The sequence below is a fragment of the Anoplolepis gracilipes genome, chromosome 1 (genome assembly GCF_047496725.1).
Source record: "Anoplolepis gracilipes chromosome 1, ASM4749672v1, whole genome shotgun sequence".
Lineage (NCBI taxonomy): Eukaryota > Metazoa > Arthropoda > Insecta > Hymenoptera > Formicidae > Anoplolepis > Anoplolepis gracilipes.
Genome location: NC_132970.1, coordinates 17,796,682 through 17,815,515, shown reverse-complemented (window position 1 = coordinate 17,815,515; position 18,834 = coordinate 17,796,682). Strand labels below are relative to the sequence as shown.

At 28.6% G+C, this 18,834-nt stretch overlaps 1 protein-coding gene across 1 annotated transcript; it reads right to left on the bottom strand.

Annotated features, from left to right (window-relative positions):
- Positions 1-2: 2 nt before the first annotated feature.
- Positions 3-18,596, bottom strand: LOC140669909 (sodium/potassium-transporting ATPase subunit beta-2). The gene is made up of 7 exons (XM_072900116.1): positions 18,237-18,596; positions 7,929-8,069; positions 7,117-7,233; positions 6,318-6,499; positions 5,894-5,995; positions 4,818-4,989; positions 3-3,338 (listed from the first exon to the last, which is right to left on the bottom strand). Exons 1-7 carry the CDS (start codon positions 18,385-18,387, stop codon positions 3,226-3,228), a joined length of 978 nt encoding a protein of 325 aa, XP_072756217.1. The 5' UTR covers positions 18,388-18,596; the 3' UTR covers positions 3-3,225.
- Between the last annotated feature and the right edge of the window lie 238 nt (positions 18,597-18,834).

Genomic DNA, 18,834 nt, shown 5'->3' with positions numbered 1-18,834 from the left:
TAAATTTTTTTTTCACTGATAAAAATAATTTTATTTATTTATAATTCTGAAATATGGAATTTATTTATAATTCTGAAATATGGAATTCCATATTTAGATTGCAGTGAGGCCTGATCAATATTAAAATCTCTACAGCAATAATGACGCCCCTGCCTTTTTATAATATATGTTAATATTGATAAATCTAGTAAAATAAATTTAAAGAGTTTTATACGTCGATATTATGTTATATACATGTCATTATAGTGCATATAACAGAAAATACAAATTTTAATGATATATAAAATATAACGTAAAAAGTACGACAATTAAAACGCAATAAAAATATATTTCATTTTTATCTCCTTAAGAAAAATAAAGTTTTAAAATTAGAATATTATAAAAATTATTTTAGAGCTAAGATAATTTTCTCCTTCTCTTAAAGAGAATAAAAGATAGTGTTCACATGTTTGAAATATATATAAAAATAATAAGGACTCATCCAAGGAAATGTATCGAGTCAGTTTAACGAGAAATTAGAGACATGATATATTGTATATGTTGTTTTACTCGATTTAAAGATATATTAATTAATTAATAGTTTAATTTTTCTTTTCTTATATAAGTGTCAGCTGAAACGCACAAGAAAGTATTTTAAAGAAACGGCAGCTAAAAATGTCAATTTTCTCTCGGTGCAATCTATGTATAGGACAATTACGTAGAGCAATTAAGTCATAATTCTAAAAATAAGTAATTATTGAAACGTAGTTTTTTTGCAGATAAACGAATTTTTTATTTCGACAAGAAATCCTAAATTATTTCTCCTTTTTTAATCAATTCTCTTTTTGATTTATCTCACAATTTCACTAAAAACTAGGTTCAATTAATTTTATCTTAAATATAGGTGATTTATATCTGATATTATAAGAGAGATATTTTCGTCACGGAAAAAACAAAGTTATCAAAATTATAAAAAGAAAACATATTTATTGCATAGCAGAAAATAACAATAGACTATTAAATAAGATTTTTTTTTACTTCATGTTGGTACGGATATAACAATTTTTCTTGTGATAAAATGCGGACAATTAATTATTCAAATATTTTCACATACGCTATCATATTCTTAGTTCCTTAATCCTTTGGCGGCAATACGTGCATAGGACTACTTTTTCAAAATATTCAACAAATAAAATATCAAGATGCACTACAATTATACTGTACACTGTACAACATAGATAAAAGCAAATTTGTGTCAATACTAATTTTAAATATTAAAACTAAAAAAAAAAAGACATGAAAAAGAACAATTTTTATATTGTGGCGCACTAATGTATCCTCAAAATTTTATGTATAACGAGTTGCACTAGAAAGATACATCGGAATATAGAACATTATATGTGTGTATACCTACAATATTCTTGACAGATCATTGCATATATACCTAGGGTTTGAATAAATTTGTTTAATATCACGAAAATGTCAGAGAGATATATATCTGAGAAGAGTATTATTCATATATGTATATTATAGTATACTCTTAATTTACTTATATGATTTAATATAGAGAATAGACTAGAGAAAGAAGAGAGAGAGAGAGAGACGGAGAGAGACAGAAAGAGGGAGAAGAAGTCAAAAAGTGGGAAAAGTTGACACAATTATACATAATCGCAATGAATAAATTAAGATTTATACGATGTTAAAAAAAAAGAAAACAGTTTGTACTTCTACATTGGGTTATTTTTCACGAGTGTGATTTATTTAAAAAAAATAATTACTATGTATAAAGCGCGATATATTATTTATTCTGTACAATTATACCTATGTACCTTAATAAGTACCACGACATTTTGTTTAAATGAATTATTCATTCAATATACATTGATGATTCAAGCGTACATTATATACTTTGTTCAACTAGGCTGGAGATACATATAAATAATTCAAGACAATAGGATAATAAGAGATGTACAGGATATTCCAAAAATAATTGTATAATTTTAATTGCGTTTAGTATCATCAAAACGCAACAATTTAATAGAAGAATTAGTTATATTTATTTATAATATATTTTTTAAATATAAATTCTTCAGAAAATTTTCCATTCCCTTTAAAAGATTCACTAATTTATTTCGCTAAGTATTTCCAAAATACTTAGAATTAGATCAGCAAAAATTTGAAATATATTCTTTTGATATGTATTTATATTTTTATAGTTGTAATTGAATACTAAATTTATAAATATATTTGGATTGTTAGGTTACATTATATTCTTTAATTCCTGAGTCCCTTAAATCAATAATTTCTTTAATACACTTATAATTTTAATCCATTATTAAATAATTTTATATGCAAATATTAAGATGTAGCTATTTTTTAAGTAAATATAAGCAACTATTTTTTTAAGTAAATAAAAAATGAAAATGTTATATAATTTATTTTTTTCGTAAACTATTGCTAATATTATTTTTTCCGATTCTGATATTAACAATTGATTTTTCAAACGTTTGTTTTTCTAAATGTATGTATGTATTTAAATATAAAATAAAATTATCAAAACTTTGAACTTTTATTTAGCTTTTTGATAGAATTGTTTTTTTTTTTAATTTCTAGCAATTTTTCTACATTTCTATAAACTATGAATTGCTTTTAAAAAATGTTAAATCTTTCAATTTTTATATGTAGAATATGAATACTTTTGAATTACATATTTCCCAACACGTAACTTTTTTCTAAATTTTCAAAGATTTAACATTGAAAATTTTCTCATAAAAGCTATAAATAGTAGTTCTAGACATTTTTGTCGAGCAAAAGTCGAACATATTCTATATATCTCTTATAATTATTTTTTATATACATGTCTATTAACCACAAGAGATAAGACTTTTTTTTTGTCAGAACCCAATAATCTTATTAAGATTAAGGCTGAATAAATTTAAATATAATTGATTAATTAGCATACAATATCTTTTAAAAAAAATAACGAAAGTTTATTCTCTGTAGCTACACGTCTCGTACTTTTCTCTGCAACACGCTACAAAAAACAAATCTTTCTACTTACTTTTGACTAATTTTTTCTAATTGCAAGTAATCGGCCGTCATCGTGATCGGGGATCCAATGTCGTGGTGCTCTTCGACGGATCCCTCTGTTTTATGCATCACAAAAAATTTCCTAATCGCGCAATAACGCTACATGAGATAACGGCGCCAAGAATGATAACGATCTCGATGATAATAACGTGAAGATCATTCATCGACCATCAATTCAAAGTGTACTGCACCCTTCTTTTCGGTTCTATACGAGCTGTACTCGATGTTCTTTGCCCATGCTCGACACTCGACATTGATGATTTGGTTTCCTACAAAAACAAGTCAATTTAGATAATTTTATCGTTTTTAAACATATTTTAAACAAGCAAATTCTCTTTTCTTGATCAATTTAAATATTTCTTATTAATGTAGAAACATATTAAAGTTATCCAGAATTATATAAAATGAGAGGAAGCATAAGTAACGAAACAATCTCTGCAATCATGTGGCATTTTATAAAATAAATAGAAATATAATAATTATATTTTATAATAAATATATTTTTAAAACTAATAAAAAATCGTAAATTTAAATACCGACAAATGAGCAATACAATTAAATTATCTTTATATTGGACATAATTTATACACACAGAATATAAAAAATTTGTAACATATTATTATATCTTTTACACGATTGCTTCACAAATATCTGAAAAAGATATAAGCTTCACAAGAGATTATTAAAATAGGATAGATTTTAAATTAAACCGTGAGTATAACTTTGAAACGGGTGCGTGCTGGCCGACACCTTTCAACCGATACCGTCTGCAACACACCGGCTTTTACCGGTTTCATCTGGAGTGTGTCTCATTTACTTACGAGTCTTCATGAACCGGTCAATAAAAAAATATCGATATATATACATATATATATATTTGAAGCGTTGTATATGTCGGATATCAGAAGAAAACGATGCAAAAAACGAATCGTGATTCAAAGTTTTCAAAAATTATTTATTTTAACGATATAACCAATGTGGTGAAAAAGAAATTAGTTATTTTTTGCAGTTATATATAATTCAAACATTTAGTTGCTTTCTGAGGAGAGAAAAAGAAAGACCTATATCACTAAAAAAAATATTTTGCTAATGTAGATAGATTTCTAAATGTCTCAATTAAAATTTTTTGCTACTTTTTGTATCTGTTAAAATATTGTTTCTCACGTATAGAATTTATAGCAGCAATATTCTAGCAATACCTCTAGAAAATTTAGATCCCATTGTCAAATATTAATCATAAATATAATTGTCCTTGACAATAGGCTTTAAAGATAGGCATCACAGAACAGTTTTCTGTGTAAATTACACTGATAGTACAAATATAAATTCTGTCTCTGTCATTTAAATTAATTAAGTGCAAAATATATGCAGTATCACAGTATTTGCTAATAATTTATCTGTTCCAGTTAATTTTTTACACCTAGAAAATTTTTGTTGAAATTGCAAGATCATTTTTTTGAGTGATTGTATATACATATGTGTATAAATATATATATATATATATATATATATATATATATATATATATATATATAAAATTGTCGACAAAACTTTCTCTGTCTTTTTATAATACAAAAAATACTTTATAATATATTTACGGTGTAAAAGAAAATTTTTTAAAAGAGTGTAGTTCGAATGTTTTTATATTATAATTTTTTCTTCTGCGACTAGAAATATTTTCATATTTTCCATTCTTCTCATTTTTTTAAAAATGCAATTTGTAAAACAACGTAAAAGTGTTAACTTACTTTTTGGTCGAAGAAACTGGACAGCAACGACTGGACTTAAGTATCCGACTGTATTTTCATATGGATAATAGAATCCTGGAAAGCCATGTCCATTAGGATAATATTTTAATGGGCCGATACTTTCTGAGTCATGAGGATTGTCTCCTTTGCAGGATACCCATACGGTATTTAGCTGCAATATAAAAAGAATTGTATATTACGTTAACCTTTTGCAAAATATTAAAATAAAAGTGTAATTAAACTTTCCATCTAAATTCTTTCCCTAGAGACTCTAAATTTTAAGCGCGATAATTAAAAAATATGATAGATGCATTATTTTTAGCAGAAATTTTTTTAAGTACATACTGGATATTTATTCTGGAATTTCCTGCAAAATTTGAATTTGCTTAACTATTCTTTTGTCTCATCATACTTTGAACATCATAGACAGTTCATTATTTATACCGATATACTCGGATAAATTTTAGTTGATTTACAACATTTAAAACATACCGTTATAGCTTACAAAGTATTCAGGACAAGATTGATAATTAAAAAAAAATAAGTTGTGTCTGATATTATATCACAACATTAGGCTATTATCATCAAAAGGATCGAATAACGAATAATAATAGTGATATTCGTTATAATCTCTACTAATGACAGATTAAATCATTTTGTTACGTGAAGGCGTAGATAGAAACGTATTGAGACGCATCGTTTACAATTCTTATCCGTGCTTGGATATAAAATAAACACAGATAACGCGTTTATTAAAAATTAATTGATAGCAATTATGGTATAGAGATAAAAATGTGATATGGTTTTTATTAAATATTTCAGTTAGTTGAAAATATGGTCTGTTATTGTAACTGAATAAAAAAACAATTTTAAATAAAATCTTTGTTTCTTGCTTATAATAATTTTCTGAGTTTTCAAGCCTCGCAAGTTTAATATTAAATTATCGAGAAATGAATTAACTGACCCAAAGTATCATGTAAATTTAAATAATGAAAATTTCTTTCCGAATTTTGTTCAAATCCAGATTTTTTAAAAATTTTTATCGACTGATGTAACTGACTGACCGACTAACTAACCCATGAAGCGTCGACTGACTTTATGTATTTTAATAGTTCATCTGGCATTTCGGCCGGCAAATTTTGCGTGTCGTTATAGTACTCCGGAATCCATCCGTATATCTGAAAAATAACATTTCAAGACATTTTAAAAAGTCTTACGATCAGAATGAGATAATAAAAATAAAAATAAAAATTTATATATATAAATACGCAACATTATAAATAATAAATTTTAAATATATATATATATTAATAAAAAATATGCTAAATTCTAAATAACTACATCTGTAATTGTCGAGATATTTAATAGTTGCCGAGATATTGATATATGTTTTTGGAAATTTTCAGTAATTAAAAAAAAAGTCTCTAAAAATCGAGATAAATGGATATATTTACATATGTAACGATATGATCGAACGAAAGTTTATATCAATGTTTTTACCCTGTTAAGCTTGATAAAGATGCAAGGTGCCGAGTTATTGAAACCGTATTGCTGATTCGGCGAACACGGTCCCCAATTGTTGATGTCGACCGCGCATACGTTACCATTCTTCGCCGACATGGTGTAATTGCAGATTTGCTGGTTTCTACCGCCGTTCGGCAAAAGCGACGAGTTGATGTAATCTATCGAAAACGAATAGAGATGCGAATTAGATTGTGATTAATTTTTTTTTTTGAATGCAAAAAAATTATTTAAACTGTAAAAACGAATTTCTCACGACAAAACTGATGTTTTTAGTGAATAGATTTCCCAAATAGCACACAATATTTATGATAAATATTTATAAATATTTATAAAAATATATTTTTTGATATTTTATATAAATATTTTATACATATTTTATAAAAATCTTTATTCGACATATTTTTAAAATATAGATGAAATATTTTATATAATATACTTATGATAAGTAAAAAATAAATATTTATAGTAATTATTTTGTAAATATTTCTCAAATATTTGCTAGAATATTTATGATCTATTCAATGTAAAATCTTAAAAATATTTATAAAATCTATAAAATATTTAACTAATTATTATAATTATTTTGTGCTATCTGGGTTAACGGCATCCAAGACAAGATGTTGTGCTGCAATGTTGGAGACTTTTTTTTGATAATATGCACATGTTAGTATCATTCTTTTTTTTATCAGTAGTCGATGAGTCATTTTCATGCGTTATCTGGGTTATTAAAAAGTTAATGGTACTTAGTTATATTGATAATGAATGTATTACTCACGTTCCAAAAAATTATCTAGGAGTTGTGTCCATTTCCTTACTTCGGACTCCTTCGACGCGTTGTACCAAATGAGCGATCTCTCATCTGAATTATCCGAAATCGGTCGAAAGCCCAAGCCTAATGATTGTAAACAAAATACAATCGAAAAGTTTAAACTCTCGTTCTTTTTGTGCATTATACTTAAATGATTATTTCTCTTATGGATAATATCGAGAAAAAATTCGATAAATAAATTTTTGTAACAGAATTCAACCGAAGATTGTGCAACTTTAATCACAAAATCAACTACTTTTATTATTGACATTTTTATTTATTTATTAATTATTATTTATTTATTATTTTTAGTTTACGTATTATTTTCATTTAAGCTTGTGACACATTTACGTAACGGCCACGCTATCATATACAGGTATTGCCATAAAAAAGAACTTACGATAAAATATAATTTCATTCTAACATAAAAACTTTTTCAGAAAAAATATACAGTTCAACGTTTACTTGTATGTCGTTAGTTATAAAAAAATATATAATATTTTTTGACAGATGTATATATATTTATACAAGTGTATATCTTCTTAAATAAAAAATATATATTAAATTAAATATGTTTACTCACCTTACGTCAATGTTAAAGTTTCGAAAAATAATATTCTATCCAGCGCAGCAGAGAAAAGAAGAAAATAATTCTTTTAAAATACGTGTTTTTAGAAACAATAATATCGAATTATGATACACAATCAGATTATTTCGTCATGTAATGTTTTTTATGCGCGATTAAAATAGTTATATTTTTATTGTAGTGAAAATCCTACCTGGATTGGTGCCTATAAGACTACTGCTTAGGGTCCATTTAGGTTTCTCGTTGCTCAACGTGGCGAGCATGCCTTTCATACAAATGCTGAAGAGTAGCGCCAGTCCGGCATAGAAGCAGGCGTAGAAGATAACAGTCATGCCTAAAGAAAAAGAAAAAAAGGCACGATAAAAATAAAGATAATCAATCTTTTCATACCTTGCATATTGTAAAGAAAATTGTATATATTGTATAATTGTATGTATGATAATTGTAAATATGTTTGTATTCTTCTTCATAAATATATCTCGGCAAAATAATAAATTTCTGGGATATTTAACAATATATTTTCTAGACAAGATGCCACGGGATTCTTTATATCCCTAAAGAAAATTCTTCGATTTCTTCGTAATTTTGTTTGAGAAATGGATAGAGGGAAAGGAGGGGAAGAGTTTTCTCTCTCTCTGTCGTGCTATTTATACTTTCGCCATTGACGTATTTTCCGCGCAATCATTGCGTAAAATAATTCAAATATTCATCGCGTGCGTCGGGGAGCCACGTGTAAAGAGTTTACGAATACTGTATCGTCTGACATTTTTTTTTCCTTGTAAACCTGCCACTTGTCGACGTCGATCGGCCCGCCAGTTTACTTCGGTCTACTTATGCAATCACGAAAACTTTCATCGTTTCGTCGATCGAACGGAAAATATTTAAAGCATAGGGCACTCTGCCAACGTGTGTTCTAAATATAGATTCTTTTTCAAAAGTACCGAGAGTCGCAAGAAGATGGGTAGCCAACATGCTGCGCCACGATGTTATTAACTTGGGGAAAAAAAATGTGACTATCAATCTCAAAGATTGGGATCTTTGCAGAATTTTGGACACTTCAACGCTTGAATATCTCGTGAATTTATTCATTATTTAATATTAAAAATTTAATTTGCCTTTTATTTGAAAACAATATATATTAAAAAAAAAATCCACTTATGAAAAGGGCGGACGCAATTGTGAAATAATGTGACAAAATTGTCCGCCTTTATGTTCTTTTTTCTTAACATTAAATTAAAATATTTTTTTTTATTTTTACTTCCACATATGCTTAATCGATGCTTTTTGCTGAGAATATAAGCTTTTTCTGAATATTAATTATAACTTAAATCAACTTTTTTGATTGTAACTTTTGATAAAATTATAATTTTTTTATAAACTAAACAATTAAATCATAATTTAATTATTTTAAAAAAGTTAATAATACCTGGACCAGTGTGTGATTTCCAAGAAAAATACATATAAAAATCGAGACATGCTTTTACAGCAGTGCATTTCAAAAATTTTAATAACATTCAACATTTTGTTGAGATACTTAAATATATTCAAAAAATTATTTTATGTAACTCGAAGTGTTATATAAACATAGTAAAAATATGATTTACTTTTTTTAAATAAAAAATAAAAAATTTCTAATATTTTAATTAATAATAATTAAATTCACCCATCTGCTTAAAATCATATAAGATTGCTGAACGGATAGCCTCTGTCGAGAGGTTTAATATAAGCATAATATCTTATCACTTTTGTAGATTTTCCAGTTATCTACCCAGTGTAAAGGAGGCTGAACAAAGATATTTACATATGGACACATTGGTTTCGTTCGATTCGCATTCTGAGATAATCGTATAACCGCTTAAAATAGTCGGCTCCATGCAACCCACAATAACTCCGCCTGTCACAAGTTTTAATTTAGCGACAGTAAAAGTAGTAGGCGTAACAAAAAACATTTGTACAACATTTGACGCAAGACGCTGTAAATATACGCACTCGTCATTAACGATTCGCAAAATTCCGCGCTGAAGATACAAGTCTCGAGAGAAACATTCAAGAAGAGCATGAAAAGTCATCTAATATTTATTCTTTTCTTATCTCTGATGACTATACACAATCACAATTATTTATACAAATTATTTGTAAATCTCTCTTAGGGAGAAGGATGGAATAAAAGAACACTTCCTTAATTGATATTTAGGTGACTAGGCACGGTGCATCGTGGCTATGAAATTGGAGCAGCTTTAACAAGTAGTTATCTCAGGCTATTCTCTTATCATATCTCTTTCGAAGTGTCGACATTAAGCGCTTTGACTTAGATTTCTCAAATCATTCGTGTTAATTTCACACTCCTTTATGTCTTTTATGTAATAATTATGCTCATCTGCATTATATATAAACAAATGGCCCGATATTATAGGTCGAAGCGATAGCAATTTAACGATTAAATTACGTAACAATGGAAAGCTTTGTTGAATAAGACATATCTCGATTTTAATATCTCAGTTGCTTATCTTTTCATAAGAGGGTAGCGATAAAAGTAATATACGAGATGCTTTAAAATGACGTCAGAATTGATTATTGCTGCAGTAAAGATACAAAAGCCATCTTCCTTCTTCATTTTCTCAATTGCTATAATTTTTTATTAACTTACTCTATTAGCGTATAATTTAATAGTTTTTATTACAATATTTATGATAATATTTCATATTGATTTCTCGGCAAATATTTCAAATTATATAAAATAGAATTAAGTATTTTTTTTATAGTCGAGAAACATTATTTACACGATACCAAAATGATGGTATGCGGCAAATTTTGAATTAAATATTTAGATAATTATCAGATTTTTTAATCAGATATTTATCGATTTTGTTGAATCATCGTTATTCTCGAAGATAAAAAGATTTCCATCTTTTAAAGCTACTCATTTTTTTTATATTTTTAGATTAAATTATAAGCTATAAGTGTGTTAATTGAGTTTGAAAAAAAAATGTTTTGTGTGTGAAATTAAAAATAATACTTGTCGAGTAAAAAAAAAGGTAGAGGAGCCTTTTAAAGGATTAAATACAAATCTATCTCGAGATCTAAATAAACTAATCTTTTCTGCCCGTTAGTGTAACATGTGGTACGCGAATCATGACCTTCATTCTTTTTGCTCGCCAATTCTGTAAAGTGGACCGGTTTTAAACGTGCACGAAGTGAATGTGAGCCTTCTATTCATCACGATGATGTACGCAGACACCGCTGGTCTACGATCACCAGAGATATTGCGCTTTCAAACGTTTGACGAATAGCGAAAGGATCGCTAGTCGTACACGAGCAGTATCGGAAACGCATCTTGAAACACATAGTACACACTCGAGCCTGGCGCGATAATGTCAAGAAGTCACAGACGAATTTACATACGCGATAATGCGCACGTGATCCGTTGAGCTTTATCACTACCCGGTTGTTGATCTACTCGCCGACGACGAATCGCATCCTCGTTCTCGCGAGAACCAGGAAATCGCGCGGCAGACATCGGTGCGCCTCGAAAGAGTCAGCTGATATCAGAATTTCAAACTGGATCGCAAACTGAACAAATAACATCCATGTCCATTCATGACAGTCGAAAAAACAGCGAAGAAAGTCCTCTCCCGCCCCTATTTTTTCATACTCGATTGTGACGAATATAAGCGGAAAATCATGTAAATTCTTCTCATGCGTTACACATTGAAGCAAATTTATTATATATATTGTATATAAATTTGATAACAAATTATAAGATATGTGAAAAATTTTTTGTTTTATTAATTAATAAATAATTGTAATCAATTGTTTATTCTCATTGAAAATCTAAGCCACATTAGGTAATATGAAAAAATATATATGAAAAATGAAATTTTCGATCATTATTTCGGAATTTATAGAACAAAATTTCGATAAAAATGCACTCAAAAAAATGATCTTGCAACTTCAACAAAAATTTTCTAGGTGTAAAAAATTAACTGAAACAGATAAATTATTAACAAATATTGTGATACTACATATATTTTGCACTTAATTAATTTAAATGACAGAAACAGAATTTATATCTGTACTATTAGCGTAATTTAGACAGAAAATCTTTCTGTGATGCCTATCTTTAAGGCTTATAATTGTCAAGGACAATTATATTTGTGATTAATATTTGGCAATGCGATTTAAATTTTCTAGAGGTATTGCTAGAATATTGCTGCTATAAATTCTATACGTGAGAAACAATATTCTAACAGATACTTCAAAAAGTAGCAATAAATTTTAATTGAGACATCTATCTACATTAGAAAAATATTTTTTTGAGTGTAAAATTTTATAAATGTGTCAAAAAAGTTTATATGATTTCTTTATATTTTCAATATAACATATTCAATGAAACTATAATGAGAAAATATTAAAAACTTTACATTTTCATGCTGTAGAATTGAAATCTCATATAACTCTTGAGAGATTCTACAGATGCTTAATCTTATTCCGTTCAGACTTTATTGCATTTGCAATACGTAATAAAAGATTCAAGTTGGACAATTATCGACGGTAAAAAACATCGAGAAAATGAAGAACTGCGGTTTAAATTATTATCCTCGTTCCGTTCGCCCTCGTTGAAATAGACTGAATATGAAGTCTTTATGGAACAGAAAATATTTGCACGCGTTCTTTGAATTCAGAGACTTTTTTTTCTTATTTTTCTTTTTAATTATATCCCGTTGTACCGACTTCACGATGATTTATTATGCCACGCCATAATTTCCATTGCATCAAGAGTCAAGTTATTTCAGCGAAACGTTATTCCTTTTTTTTTTTTTGTTTTACAAAAGCTTCGCTCAGTCTTCATTGGTTGCACGGGAATTTAGCGACACCGAAGCCGCGTGAGAATTGATTTGATTAGCGTGAAAATTTGCACGCGAAACGGTATGAATATAAGCCAAGGAAGCACGTAATTCACGGCTTGTTGCATATGCGTCACGTAAACTTGCAAAGAAATATTATAATATATGTATATAGAAATCACACAAGTACTTATAGACTCAAATATTTATAGAGATCAAATTTGTTTTCTTTTATTTAGATTGCATCAATAATTTAATTTATGTCACGTAACTAAGATATTTATTGTTAGTGAACAACTAAAGTATAAATTCAATTAGATTATTACATTGACTTTTAATTATCATATTGATCAACGTACTCTCTTATACTTTTTATATACATATATATTTTTATATTAAAATGGAAAAGTAAGTTTATATTTTTTATATCCGATAACTTTCAAATTTCCGTCTCAAGATGTTGAGCAATAATTTTCATTATTGGAGCATCGTAAAATTTTAAATACGAGCGAGAAAAAAAAGACTCGTTTGAGAAATACTTGTTGACAGACGTTGACCTCTTTGTTTCCTGCACACGTTCATATTTATTCATGTGAAAAATAAAGAATCAAAAAGTCAGAAAACAATTGTAAAAGCTTGGTACATATTGTATTGATATTGTATTTGATTCGTATTATTCATATTGAAATTCATTTATTCGGTGAATAGTCTAAGAAATGTTGCTTTGTAAAAAAAGAATATCACGAACTCTTATTGAATAAAAACGGATGTCGATAGTTATCGATAATATGGCCGACTGGTTACGTATTCAGTTGTATGTAAGAAAACACGTGTATCTCTCATGAAACTACCGCCGCTCGCGATTGACTTTCCTGCAGGAGGAAAAGAATAAATTTAATATCGTGCGCGCGGTGACGTCAGATCGGTAAGAAAAAAAAAGATGATATTCGTGATAACGCGTTCGAATTACCTTGTCACGGTATCTTATCGTGTTCGTTGGAAAATGACATTTTCCTGACGTTGCTGACATTGACGACACCGTTGCATATCTTGTAAATCTTATCAATCTTAGACATTATTATATTGTTATTGTGTATTTACAATTGTTTTTCTTTATTTTAAGAAAATAAATGTTTTGTGTACATTTTTACGAAAGTTTCGAATTTTTTAGATAAAATAATTTTATTTTTTTAGATAGATAATAATTTTTTTTATACAGAAAAAGTACTTATCTGTTTTAATAACTTGTTAAATTATAAAATATCTTTTAAAATGATTAATTGTTGAGTTTCTTATTTTACACCGTCTTACGTAATTTACAGACAATGTAAAATTCATTATTATTTTGAAAAACATTATAATATCGGAACTTTATGTAAATTTATATTCCATTATATCATATAAATATAAAAAAATTTGACAGAATCGAAAAATGCTGTCAAATTTCGCATAAAATTATTCCTAAGAAAATGTATGTTTCGTTAAAAAGATTTTTATTGAGAGATTAATTAATCATGCGACACACGAGTCGCATTGATTAACAAATCATTATGATTATGACATTTGAAATAAATTCATATTTACAATTAAATAATAACGCAATAATATTGTAGACATTTTTCAATTTGATCATTTTACAAAATGTATCGCAATCAATGTTTCTTCTATCCGAAACACTTATGTTCGTGATTTCACCGACCTGATGTGTCCCATTGCATAACATTGCCAAAGAAAACATGTTTGGAATTGATATTAGCTCGAGAATTACGAGGTCATGATTTGCTTGAAAGTAATAGTATCGATTTCTTTTTTGAGTGAAATAATCAAAAAATCATAGTAAAAAAAATAGATGGTTTTTAATGCACAAAAATTATATTCATTTATTATAACTAATATTATTTAATTCTGCATTAAGTATAAAATTAGACGATATTTATCTAATAAACAATTTAATTAGAATAAAAACTTTTAATAGAGCAAAATGTTACAAGATTAACATTTTAAAAATATATCTTATCATATCATTTTTCAAGATAGTATATCAAATTTTGTCATACTTTAAATTGCATCTTCTGAAAGAATGCTGATCCAACAATTCATTAGCACACTCTCCCAAGTAATTCATTCACAACAGATGCATTTGGGCACCTTTGGATATATTATTTTTAGCAATTGGCATGTTTGCAATAACGTTTTCGCATTTGAAACGTTGCCCCAACGAGAACGATTGGTTAACATCAAGTATTAGTTTCTAAGATATTGAATCGCATGTGACTAATTGCCTTACTCGAATAATCTTTATTTAATAATTGTTATCAACTATATTAATCAAATCTTATATTGATTATGCAAAAAGCTTCTTTTCCAGCAATAATCCCAATTTAGAAATGAAAAAGTATTATAAAAAAATATGATGGAGGTACCACGTGTGTTTTTATGTCAAAAATTGAAATGGAGGAAAATTGAAAAAAAATGTTTCCTTTCAATTTAATTGTATCTTTGACAGTGAAGTGCAGAAAGATTTACGAAGAATGTTAAAAAGAAACGGTGGATCTGAAAATAAATCGTGAGATACGCAAACTCGAAATGTGTCTTACAATTTGTATATTGTATATTGTATATTGACGTGTGACGTCATTAAGGAGAATATAAAGGAAACCGATAATATTGGTAGGAAAAGTCTTGTCTCTGGACAAAAGACAGATAAATTAGCAGACCAGACGGTTCTCAAATAAATAAATTCTCTTGCTCTCTTTAAGATATTGATTCACGCAGTTGATATATCACGATGAAATGTTTTACTAATATAAATAAAAAAAAAAAAAAGAAAGAAAAACGCTTCTCGACATCTGCCAACATCGACTCGCGCGCGCGTGTATCCCTCGCACATGTTCTCATTCCTTATAATATCACTATTGACGTTTCCGTCTTGAAGATTTGGAGGAAAGGCGACGAGTTAAGACGATCAGAAGTACCCCCTTCGCTGTGTTACTATTACCATCACCGGTACTTATTTCCGGTGCTCTCTCTCTCTCTCTCTCTCTCTCTCTCTCTCTCTCTCTCTCTCTCTCTCTCTCTCCCTCTCTTTTGCAACAGCCGCTGCCAAAACACGAGGCTCAGGGTCGGCTGCTTCTAAACAGTCGCCAAAAGGTCTACATAAGACATCTTCTCTGGACACGCGCACACACGTGAGCCAGCCAATGTTCAACTGGTCCAATTAATAACCCTTTAATAACCCTTTTAATTCATTAAGTTTGTCGAATAAAAGTTGATATGCATAACCGGTTAATATTGGTCAATTTAATTATCGATCGTTTGTCAAATTAATTAATCATTACGCGCCGTATTTACTTTTAATTGGAATATTATAAAAATATTAATTGTGACTTTTTCTTTTCCATCTTGCTTTCTCTTTGAATTCCAGACATTACGTTCCCGCAAAAGCAAATTGGAATATCTCTCGATTATTCTAGAGATCTAATTTCTTGTGATAACACAATACCGCGATACGATAATACGTTTACTATACTTAATGTTTGTGTTCTTAATCTTATCGATTTTATATTGCTTTCAAGCATTGAAAATATTTCCAAATATATGAAAAATATAAAAACGATATTTATTTATAATAAATCTGATTGAGAAATTTAATGGGAGTCCTACATTTTTTTTTATTTATGCGAATAACTTAACATCTGAATAATTTATTAAGAAAATATAGAAATTAATATATATTTCACATAAAGTTTTAGAAAACTATACAATATTTTTTAAATATTTATAGTCGTGAATACACATACTTTTAGATACATGATAAATTGTTTTTAATGTTTCAACAGTTAAATTAAATAATATTTGCCTGCATACCAGATCTGTATTTTTTTATCGTACATTGAGCGTAAAAAAAAAAATCGGCTTTCGTCTCGCATTGACATTACTCAGTTTTCATGTCAAGGAAATGAAACTCAATAACAAGAACGCGGTTTACGAAATAGTTGTGCGTAAGTGTGTGCGTGTGTATTCGTAAGTGTATACATTTAATCAATCATTCGCATCGTTAATGTTTTGAAAATATCAACTTATATAGGGGAAAGAAAATTATGTTGCATGATTGATATAATTTTATATAATTTATAAAAAATTATATAAAATATAAAAAATTAAAGCTTTTTTCATATATTCACCACTTGCATGAAATATAATAGAATTAATAACATTAATTTTATTTTCAAAATCTACGGCAATCTTACTAAACTAAACTTGCCTCGGCATTATGTTATAAAAGTACCGTTACATTTTTTATTGACTTACTGCACCTTATGAAAGAGATATTTATAATTAAAAAATTTGGGAAATATTTTTCTTATACTGGAAAAGCAAAGCAGCTTTTAATAATTTATAGCATATAACAATATGTAACCATCATCTTTTTTATATTTAATTTATTTGTCTTTTATAAAAAATTTTTTATACTCTCTATCTCTCTCTGAAAAACGAAACTTATACAATTTTCAAAGCTATTTAGTTTAAATACTGAATGTATGTATATATTTGCCTTTAAATTTTAAATTTAAATTTGGTTGCTAATCAACAAAATTTTTTTATCGATATTAAAATATAATAAGATCTAGAAATTCTTGAATTTCGACATGAAAACATAAATTAGTAACGTTTTAATGGCGTATAGTTACGCAAGAAGAAAGAAATGTCATTATAGAATCAATTCCATTTTAAATTTTATATAAGAACTACTGTATAATTGTTTTTGGGATAAAAAAAAATTTAATAATAATCTTCAAAAAACTGTCACATGATGAAAAATCGCTTTTTTCCGTCTTTTAGATATACACTATTTGTTCCTCGCATTTATTTTTTAATTTATCCATTTTAACAAGATTTCGATATTATCACATCTAAGAAAAAAAAAGTTTTAAACAATATTTTGCGTAAAACAACAGAGCGCAAGTATTTGAATAGTGTAGAAACATATATTTTAGATCATTAACTAAAATATAATTGTCAAGAGTTGCGCACAAAAAAATTTGTTAGAAATCTCGCAATTTTCTCAAGTTTTCCTCTCTTCCTTTCTACGCAATATTAGTATCAATATTAATACATCATTTTTTGAAAAAAGAAAAAAGAATAGTAGCTGACAAAGAAAAAAAACATTTTGAAGTCCTTTTTCAATGTTCGATTAAAATTCATACACTCAAAAAAATATTTTGCTAATGTAGATAGATTTCTAGATGTTTTAATTAAAATTTATGGCTACTTTTTGTATCTGTTAGAATATTGTTTCTCACGTATAGAATTTATAGCAGCAATATTCTAGCAATACCTCTAGAAAATTTAGATCCCACTGCCAAATATTAATCACAAATATAATTGTCCTTGACAATAGGCCTTAAAGATAGGCATCGCAGAAAAATTTTCTGTCTAAATTACACTAATAGTACAGATATAAAATCTGTCGCTGTCATTTAAATTGATTAAGTGCAAAATATATGCAGCATCACAGTATTTGCTAATAATTAATCTGTTCCAGTTAATTTTTTACACCTAGGAAATTCTTGTTCAAGTTGCAAGATCATTTTGTTCAGCGATACACGTCCAAGTGTTGAAATATCCATATCGAGCTATTATATAAATCGACTTACCCCATTTCTTCGGTGGGTGACCGCAGTATGTCCCTTTTTGCGGATTGTAGATACCATCGCGAAGTATCTCCCAGCGCGTTCTGGTATCAGGTACTCGCATGTAATCGAACTCGTAGGTACCATTTTGCACTTGCTTGCCGCGTACACTCATCGCGGCGACCGTTATCGATTGCTTTTTGGTCGACAGGCAGGTAGACAGGCAGGTAGGTTAAAGTGCCGCTCAGGCAGGGGCCAGGTCTCCGGTCTCTTGTCAACCTTCACCCGCCGGGTAACTCGTGCGGACTGATACGCGAGATAGCGGTGGAACGCAACGCGACCGCACCGGGCTCCGCACTTCGCCTCAACTGGCCTAAACTGGGAGAGCTCGCTCGCTGCTAGCGATATACGTAGGTAGATAGCGAGCGTAGAGGCTCAGAAGTTGTCCTCGTAGAGGGGCAAGTCGAGCCGACTCGCTGCTCGCCGATCTTTGGCTTGTTCGGTCTCGGGCTTATACTTGGCGCGGCGAAACTTGATTTTGCGAATTCGCTGCCGGGAAGAAGGACATCGTTGTCTAGCGAATCGAGACGCTGGACGTTCTCTCGCGAATATCATCATCTCG